This window comes from Palaemon carinicauda, chromosome 26 (genome assembly GCF_036898095.1).
Source record: "Palaemon carinicauda isolate YSFRI2023 chromosome 26, ASM3689809v2, whole genome shotgun sequence".
Taxonomy (NCBI): domain Eukaryota; kingdom Metazoa; phylum Arthropoda; class Malacostraca; order Decapoda; family Palaemonidae; genus Palaemon; species Palaemon carinicauda.
Window position 1 is genome coordinate 86,398,151 of NC_090750.1, and position 10,000 is coordinate 86,408,150.

Consider the following 10,000-nt stretch of genomic DNA (forward strand, 5'->3'; position numbering starts at 1 on the left):
TCAAATCCACCCCCGCCCTAAAAAAAAAGGTCGCTGGAGGAGAAAGCGGTAAAGGAAGTCAGCGAGGATATGGGGGAGTGATCTTTCCTATTCCAACTGTAGAATCCACTTTTCGGACATTAACTTTTGTCGGATCTTTAGGGGTCGTATTTTCAAGGGGGGAGAGGGAGAGGAAGACTGAGACGACTTCGTTCGGTCTCTTCGGGAAAAGGCACTAAATCGCATACAGCCACTCAGGAAGACCCCAAAATATAAAGAAAATTATTCTCCAACCCCCACCCTCGTTTCCATCCTCAAAAAAAAAAAAAAAAAAAAAAAATGCAGGAGAGGGGACTGACTACAGTCTGTACTACGTCGCCTGAACATTTTACACACTAATGAAATCATGATTATCATTATTATTATTACTATTATTTTTAATAATAATAATAATAATAATAATAATAATAATAATAATAATAATAATAATAATAATAATTATAATAACAATAATATTATTGTTATTGTTATTGTTATTATTATTATTATTATTATTATTATTATTATTATTATTATTATTATTATTACTAGGTAAGCTACAACCCTAGTTGGAAAAGCAGGATGCTATAACCTCAAGAGCTCCAAGAAGGAAACATAGCCCAGTGAGTAAAGGAAATAAGGAAACAAATAAACTATATGAGAAGTAATAAACAAAATAAAATATTTCAAGAACAGTAACAAAATTAAAACAGACCTTTCATGTATAAACTTTAAAAAAAGACTTATGTCAGCCTGTTCAACATAAAAACTTTTGCTGCAACTTTTGAAGTTCTACCGATTCAACTAACCGATTAGGAAGATCATTGACGAAAGAAAGTGGAGAAGAAGAAGAAGAAGAAGAAGAAGAAGAAGAGGAGGAGGAGGAGGAGGAGGAGGAGGAGGGTACACGTTCTAATCGAGTCTGCACATTTATATAGAGAAACAAACTGTTCGGGGGTTTGTAGTACCTCCTCTGCAGTACAATTTCCTCCCTCCTCCAATTTCCTACCAAGAGAGAAAGAAAAGAAAAACATTGAGAGATCTCTCTCCACCTCAAATTCCCCTCAATACAAAATTAGATGAATAAACTGCGACACAATAAAAAGCGATGCTAAGAAGGAAGAACGTAAATCGATGAATGAGTACCCTGCGTAGAGGAGTAATTGTGGAACTTCAGCGACATGGAGGGGTGTAAAGGAGATAAGATCCACGGAGAGAGAGAGAGAGAGAGAGAGAGAGAGAGAGAGAGAGAGAGCACACAGAAGTCTAAAATCAAAATAGGAAGAAGACAATGGGGTGAGGATCTTCGTATTCTCGACGGTATGTAAACAAAGGCGGGTTCGTATAAGGCCAGACTTCAAAGAATCACGGGAATGGAGAGGAGACACGTATTGGTATAAGGGAAGGGACGAAGGGGAAGGTAAAAACGGAGGGAATGAATATTGGAAGAGAGAGAGAGAGAGAGAGAGAGAGAGAGAGAGAGAGAGAGAGAGAGAGAAAGAGAGAGAGGGGGGGGGGAAGGAAAGGAAGTGTCAAAATATTTCCAAAATAATCTTTGAAATGTTTGAAATAAATCTCAGTTGAGAGAGAGAGAGAGAGAGAGAGAGAGAGAGAGAGAGAGAGAGAGGGGGGAAATGCAAATATATTACCAAAATAATCTTTGAAATATTTGAAATAAATATCTGTTGGAGAGAGAGAGAGAGAGAGAGAGAGAGAGAGAGAGAAAGGAAAGGAAGTGTCAATATATTCCCAAAATAATCTTTGAAATATTTGGAATAAATCTCAGTTGAAGAGAGAGAGAGAGAGAGAGAGAGAGAGAGAGAGAGAGAGAGAGCTGGGGGAAAGTAAATATATTACCAAAATAATCTTTGAAATATTTGAAATAAATATCTGTTGGAGAGAGAGAGAGAGAGAGAGAGAGAGAGAGAGAGAAATACATGTTTTTACCACTAAAATATAAGTAATAGGTATAAAAAAGGGATGGCTAGGAGAGAGAGAGAGAGAGAGAGAGAGAGAGAGAGAGAGAGAGAGTAATGACATAAAAGAATGCAAGAGGCATAGAAGGATAAAAATAGCATCCTCTTCAAACATAATTGGTGTCTCGACGAGGAGTAAAACCATTTTATGTTGTTAAGTGTTGAGGGGAACTAAATTATGATGAAGGGCCATAAAACGTCCAAAACGCTAAAAATAAAAAAATAAAAAGAAAAAAAATAAACCCATTCAGGAAATTCAGACAGAAATTCCTTTAACTCTCACTTCCAATTATATCAAGGGCACAACCAAATGTCGATGGTAATTAATTTATTCCAGTCAAATTAAAAAACATATACATTCATTTAACTCCTTATTCCAATTACATCAGGTTCATAAGGAAATGTGCATGGTAATTACATTATGCAGTTAAATTCAAAGACACAAATAAATTAAACGTCTACTTTCAATTATATCAAGGGCACAACGAAATGTTGATGGTTATCACCTTATTTAGTCAAATTCAAAGACAAAGAAATTAATTTAACGTTTACTTCCAATTATATCAAAGGTGCAACAAAATGTTGATGGTTATCACCTTATTCAGTTACATTCAAAGATAAGGAAATTAATTTAATGTCTACTTCCAATTATATCAAGGGCACAACGAAATGTTGATGTGTATCACTTTGTTTAGTCAAATTCAAAGACAAAGAAATTAATCTAACGTCTACTTCCAATTATATCAAGGGCACAACGAAATGTTGATGTGTATCACTTTGTTTAGTCAAATTCAAAGACAAAGAAATTAATCTAACGTCTACTTCCAATTATATCAAGGACACAACGAAATGTTGATGGGTACTGATAACTTGAATATTAACAGGTGCAAATATCTAAAGAACACAAAACACGTATCACGAACAACGAACTCAGCCTTTATTTCAACTAAAGAACTGAAAAAGGTTCATCAAACGCTTAAGTAATGCAAGTAGCTTCCGCCGGAAATGAGAAGCGCGCTGCTGTCGTGCAATCAAGTGGAATCAATTTCAAGGTGAAAATGAATATTGCATGGGGGGGGGGGGGCTAAATTCTGTTCCTTTTCGCCCAGAAGAGCCAACCGGAGATTCGATAAAAGCCACATTAGGGATTTCAATTTGGTAAATGTGAAATGAAAAGTGGAGTCATAATCAGGAAAGGGGGTTTGGTTGGCTTCTTTTACTTCATCATCATGAGAGAGAGAGAGAGAGAGAGAGAGAGAGAGAGAGAGAATGAAGGTATGCAGTTCAGAACTATCAAGTGTTTGAGAGAGAGAGAGAGAGAGAGAGAGAGAGAGAGAGAGAGAATAAAGGTATGCAGTTCAGAACTATCAAGTGTTTGAGAGAGAGAGAGAGAGAGAGAGAGAGAGAGAGAGAGAGATATCAAGGTATGAAGTTCAGAACTATCAAGTGTTTGAGAGAGAGAGAGAGAGATATCAAGGTATGAAGTTCAGAACTAATCAAGTGTTTGAGAGAGAGAGAGAGAGAGAGAGAGAGAGAGAGATCAAGGTATGAAGTTCAGACCTATCAAGTGTTTGAGAGAGAGAGAGAGAGAGAGAGAGAGAGAGAGAGAGAGAATGAAGGTATGCAGTTCAGAACTATCAAGTGTTTGAGAGAGAGAGAGAGAGAGAGAGAGAGAGAGAGAGAATGAAGGTATGCAGTTCAGAACTATCAAGTGTTTGAGAGAGAGAGAGAGAGAGAGAGAGAGAGAGAGAGGTATGAAGTTCAGAACTAATCAAGTGTTTGAGAGAGAGAGAGAGAGAGAGAGAGAGAGAGAGAGAGTATGCAGTTCAGAACTATCAAGTGTTTGAGAGAGAGAGAGAGAGAGAGAGAGAGAGAGAGAGAATGAAGGTATGCAGTTCAGAACTATCAAGTGTTTGAGAGAGAGAGAGAGAGAGAGAGAGAGAGAGAGAGATATCAAGGTATGAAGTTCAGAACTATTAAGTGTTTGAGAGAGAGAGAGATATCAAGGTATGAAGTTCAGAACTAATCAAGTGTTTGAGAGAGAGAGAGAGAGAGAGAGGGGGGGGTATGAAGTTCAGACCTATCAAGTGTTTGAGAGAGAGAGAGATATCAAGGTATGAAGTTCAGAACTAATCAAGTGTTTGAGAGAGAGAGAGAGAGAGAGAGAGAGAGAGAGAGAGAGAGAGAGATCAAGGTGTGTAGTTAAGAACTATCAAGAGTTTGGTATCACGAATTTATTCAATACTGATCTCTAGCCCAAACGATTTCCCAATATATGAATTGTAAATTATTATCATTATTATTACAAGCCAACCTCTAACCCTAAATGGAAAAGCAAGATGCTATAAGCCCAAGGGCTCCAACAAGGAAAACAGCCCAATGAGGAAAGAAAATAAGCTACAAGAGAAGTAATAAATAATCAAAATATTTCAAGAGCAGTAACATCATTATATTAGACCTTTTATATATAAACTATAAAAACTTCAAAACGAACAAGAGGAAGAGAAATAAGATAGAATAGATTGTACGAGTGTACCCTCAAGTAAGAGAACACTAATCCAAGACAGTGGAAGACCATGGTACAGACGCTATGGCACTATAAAGTTTTAACAAAGTTTGAACGAAGAAGGGAAGAGTGTCATTACCAATAATTATAATTTCTAATTAAACTTGTGGATATAGTTCTCATTTTCTTTTTCCCTCTATAAGCCAGTGTTTAGATTTCTGTTTGAAGTTCGAGGTGGGGATGACAGATTAACCGTTACCAAAATTCTTGTACGATATTAACCGAATTTTTTAATTTATTTCAGAAGCAGATCTTCTGAAAGCTATTCAACTTTTCTACTGATCTGTTTGCTTATATGTCTTAAATTGAATTCATTGCCTTTAATATTTAATTTATAACAAAATATAGGCATCAATGACCTTCGAAGTCACGATGTCAGAAAACCCAAAATCATCCAATCATTGACCAGGATCCATCCAATTGAAAACAGCGTCACCTGCTGTTAGTAATGCTTACATAATTTTCAGGGAACTTGTTCCAATACTTCGGATTGTTGTTTTCCAATACTTTCAGAGTATGCGATAAATCAAAACTTTTACTTGGGAATATACAAAGAGGGGGTTAGAATACCCAGGCCTACATGGCTGAGAACTATGAAGCGGGAAGTAGATGATGATGATTGGAGAAGTATTGAATTAAAAGCTTATGATAGAGACTACTGGCTAAATCTTATCGAGTTTCTTTGCGTCAATAGGCGTAGTTGGAAATGATGATGATGATGATTAATTGGTGTCGAAAAAGGTACAGAGAGGGAACCAGGGGCTTTGGGTCAAAATTTGTGGCTCCTGCATATTGGGTCGAGTATTCCTCTTGGCATCATGGGGTAGGGGTTTATTTTCATTACATTTCGCCCCCAAATTGGTATAAATTCTAGAGGAATTACACTTCTATTTACGTATCTATTCTATCTGACGTCACTAGGAATGAACAAAGAGACGGGGCTGCAAATACCTGTACATCTAGTGCTTACTTCACGGTACCACTGGTCACTATACCTATACTAAAGCCTAAACGAAAATCCAACTCCATCGCTTTTCCACAGATCTCTCTCCTGAAGTAACATTACCTTTGACGTTGCTCTTAATAATTGATGAACTAATTTTAGCCTTTATTGTGGATACCGATAACATTCTAAGCTTTCTTATGAAAAGATGAGTAGGATATTACGGTTAGGAATCAACTATTGAGGATATTCATTTCCTTTGAAATGACTTAAAAAACTCCTTGCTCTTCTGTCTGGTTCAAGGGACAGGTCTTTTATCAAATATTTAAAACCGTGCATACAGCCATCCCCCTCACCCTTATTTGTAGATACATTCTATTCTAATTCTGCTTTGATTTCCATAGACTTGTAGAACTATCATTTAAATATCTATCCACCTCTGTCATAATATATATATATATATGTATGTATGTGTGTGTATATATATATATATATATATATGTATATATGCATATATATGCACACAAAAAAAAACACACACACACACACACATATATATATATATATATATATATAAATTCCAACTCCCCAGCAAGTAAATAAAAAGGTAAATGTACCAAGAACTCTCGTAAATTTCCAATACAATCTCAAGGTACAGTGTACCTTCAGAAAAAAAAAATTAAATCATACGAAAGTGCTTGGCAATTTCGGCTATTTTTTTTCCCTTCCTGGTGGCTTCTGCAACACTTAACGTCACACGAAATGCGGCAAATTTCCAGGATCATGAGCGACGTATTCCCAGCTGGATATTGACTTTTAATTGGAAACCTTCTTCGAATTGTTATCGTTTCAAATAGGGAATCATACTTGATATGTAATCTGATCAGTTGAGGTGATGGATCTCCATTAACGTTTCGTCATTTAAAGAAGTATTTTAAATAGTGATATATATATATATATATATAAGTATATGTATATATATACATATATATATATATATATATATATTTATATGTATATATATACTTTTATATATATATATATATATATACCCTACCCACATATACTGTATGTGTATATATATATATATATATACACATATATACAAAGTATATTATATATATATATATATGTAAATATACAGTATGTATATACATATATATACTGTATATATATGTATATATACATACATATATATATATATATATATATGTATATATACATATATATACAGTATATATATGTATATACATACTGTATATTTACATATATATATATATATTAATATACTTTGTATATATGTATATATATATATATATATATACACATACAGTATATGTGGGTAGGGTATATATATATATATATATGTATATATATATATATATATATATAAGACTACCGTTGTTATGAAGGAACTGCTGCATTGCGATACGAGCTCATTATAAATTTTCCAGAACATATGACTCATATACAAACACTACGTGACTTTAAAGGCTTTACCTAAACTGAAAGTTTAGTCAGTGAGGAATACCTTGTATTGTGTCTTGAAATTTAGAGAGAGAGAGAGAGAGAGAGAGAGAGAGAGAGAGAGAGAGAGAGAGAGAGTGCATGTATCTAAAAGTTTTTTTTTACTAAAGGAAGTTAAATGCACGTTAAATGCACAGGGATACTAAACCTCTGTTGTTTTTCAATGTCTCGAAACTATCAGTAAGAAGATCAGCTCAAACAAACGAACGAACATGTCAATACCTCAGCAGTGCTGGGAAACAATTTGCATCTTGAAATATTGATTGATAGATACACAGATGATTAAATAATTCTATAGCAAACCAATGCAACCGACACATTTGCCTTGGTCAAATTCTCTCAAAACTATCTGAGAGAGAGAGAGAGAGAGAGAGAGAGAGAGAGAGAGAGAGAGAGAGGGGGGGGGGAGGGAGTTACTGGGAAACACTGTGCCTCTTGATATATTGATGGAAAAATACATAGATGCTTAAATAATTCTACAGCAAACCAATGCAACCGACACATTTGCCTTGGTTAAATACTCTGTCAATACCTCAGTAGTACTGGGAAATACAGTGCATCTTGACATATTGATTGACAGATACAGATACATAGATGTTTAAATAATTCTATTGCAAACCACTGCAACCGACACAATTGGTCAATTACTCTCAAAAATCTCAGAAAGACAAAACTAAAATATATAGACAAACAAAGAGTGCTTCTTTTACTTACCAGCGGCGAGTGGCAGGCATATGTACCTAAGCCACCACACAGGTGATCTTACAACTGGCTCTTCGGGGGTCTTGTCTGCAATGAAGGAAAAACAGGGGAGGTTAGTAATTGTTATTCTTGATAATATTATTAGAATATACCATATATACATGTGTATATACAGTTATATGAATGTGCGCGTGAGTGTATTAATATAAAACGATGAAAACTTAGAAAATTCAAGGGATGTTTGTAAGTAATTTGTTTCCAATGACAAAAATCAGCATACAAAAGCGAGCGATACTTTGTACTATCTGTCTAAAAAAACTATTTCACTCTTAGAATAATGTGATATATTCCGTTAAATATCCATGAGAAATATATATATATATATATATATACATACATACATACATATATATATATATATATATATATATATTTTGTGCGTGTGTATGATATACATTTCATGAGTTCACGAAATCAATGTTTTCACTTGTTTATGCTTTCACACAATGAAAACCGTGAATAAGCAAGTTGAAAAATGGCGACCAGAACAAGTGAAAAACTAGCATTCCTGTCCTAGACCTTGGTGCAATGGAACGGAGAAGCTAGCTTTTATTTAACTGTCGCTAAAGCGACCGGCCACCAATTTAATGCTCGGTGAATAAACTACTATCTAGCATGCGAGCCCATACGTTCAAGAAGTCTGCAGTAAGTCAACCAAATATTAAGGGCGTTAATGGGTTATGGTGGTCTGTTAGTAACGTCCTTGCCAGGTGATCGCCAGACTTGGGTCGAGTCTCGCTCAAACCCGTTAGTTCCTTGGTCGCTGCAACCTCACCATCTTTGTGAGCTAAGAATTGGGTTTGGGGGAGCCAAAAGATCTATCTGCTGAGTCATCAACAGCGATTGCCTGGCCCTCCTTGGTCCTAACTTGGGTGGAGAGAGGTCTTGGGTGCTGATCATACAGTATATATGATAAGTCTTTAAGACATTGTCCTGCTTGATAGGGCAATGTTACTGTCCCTTGCCTCTGCCATTCATGAGCGGCCTTTAACTTTTACAGTAGATGAGAATGTTTATTGGGCGAGAATTTAAGTGTACAGTTGGACACAGGAATTCCTGACTCGCCTCGCTCTGAGGAAGTTCACCCTATCATACACTTTCTGCTAGGCCAGTGCGTGCGCTTAGCCCCAAATACACATCCGCCCTCTCTCCTAACACTAGCTGTTTGGTTACTCACTGCGCAGTTAGGATGTGACAGGGTCTACATCCTTAGAGTGAGGTGTGCCATGAATTCCTGTGTTCAACTGTACATTTCAAAAGGCATTTGATTCCCCTCTATAGTGGTGTTTTCTCGCATGAAATTAGAAAAAGGGAAAACAAAAACCCCACAAAAGCTTCTTTACGAATAGCATTGATTCAAAGGTAAATAAATAAATTAGTTAATATACAACTCCCAAGGTAAGGGTTGAAAGGGAAAGACCGGTAACTGAAGTTTCAAATTTCAAATTTCAAAATACTAATCTTGTCAACGCTTGTGATAATACTGTGCAAGATAATATGATACTATGTGAGTTCAATTCAATAATAACGAGAGTTACACAAGTACGGTTATATATATAATATTATATATATATATATATATATATATATGTATATTATATATATGCACACACGCACACACACACACACACACACACATATATATATATATATATATATAAATGCAGTATATGCATATATGCACATCCACATATTATTCACATATACACATACACACATATATATATATATATATATATATACACACAACAAATTATCCTACGAACACATCCAATCCCAAGCTCACATAAGTGAACAGATCTCATTACCAACAAAGCTGTTCTCTGCTTACCAAACGTCGCAAACCCTTCACTCAAACGTAGCAGGCGAATGCCACCTACATTGATTGGGACACATTTTCAAATAATCCATAAATCCAATTGCCCAGTGATGAAGACTGCCTGTTGCTCGACAAACAGTAATAAACGAACACATCGCCCGACGGTTGGTAATATTTGCAGTGCAATCAAATGGCTGTCCGGTATTTTTTACGTTTATTTTGAAACAAATATTGATCGCGAAAATCATTTTCGTAATTTGAAATACGTGGGGAAACGCTGGAAATCATGATAAAAGTACGATGCAGTGTGTAGTTATATAATAATAATAGTAATAATAATGATGATGATAAAAATAATAATGCTAATAATGATAATAATTATAATAATA

The 10,000-nt window shown here is 35.3% G+C and overlaps 1 protein-coding gene across 1 annotated transcript in view; it reads right to left on the reverse strand.

Moving 5' to 3' along the window:
• Window positions 1-10,000, reverse strand: part of LOC137620047 (uncharacterized) — a 443,557-nt gene that overhangs the window by 108,906 nt on the left and 324,651 nt on the right. The window contains exon 8 of the mRNA XM_068350326.1: window positions 7,745-7,819. Within this exon, the coding sequence (XP_068206427.1) occupies window positions 7,745-7,819 (75 nt within the window). The remainder of the gene's footprint in view (window positions 1-7,744; window positions 7,820-10,000) is intronic.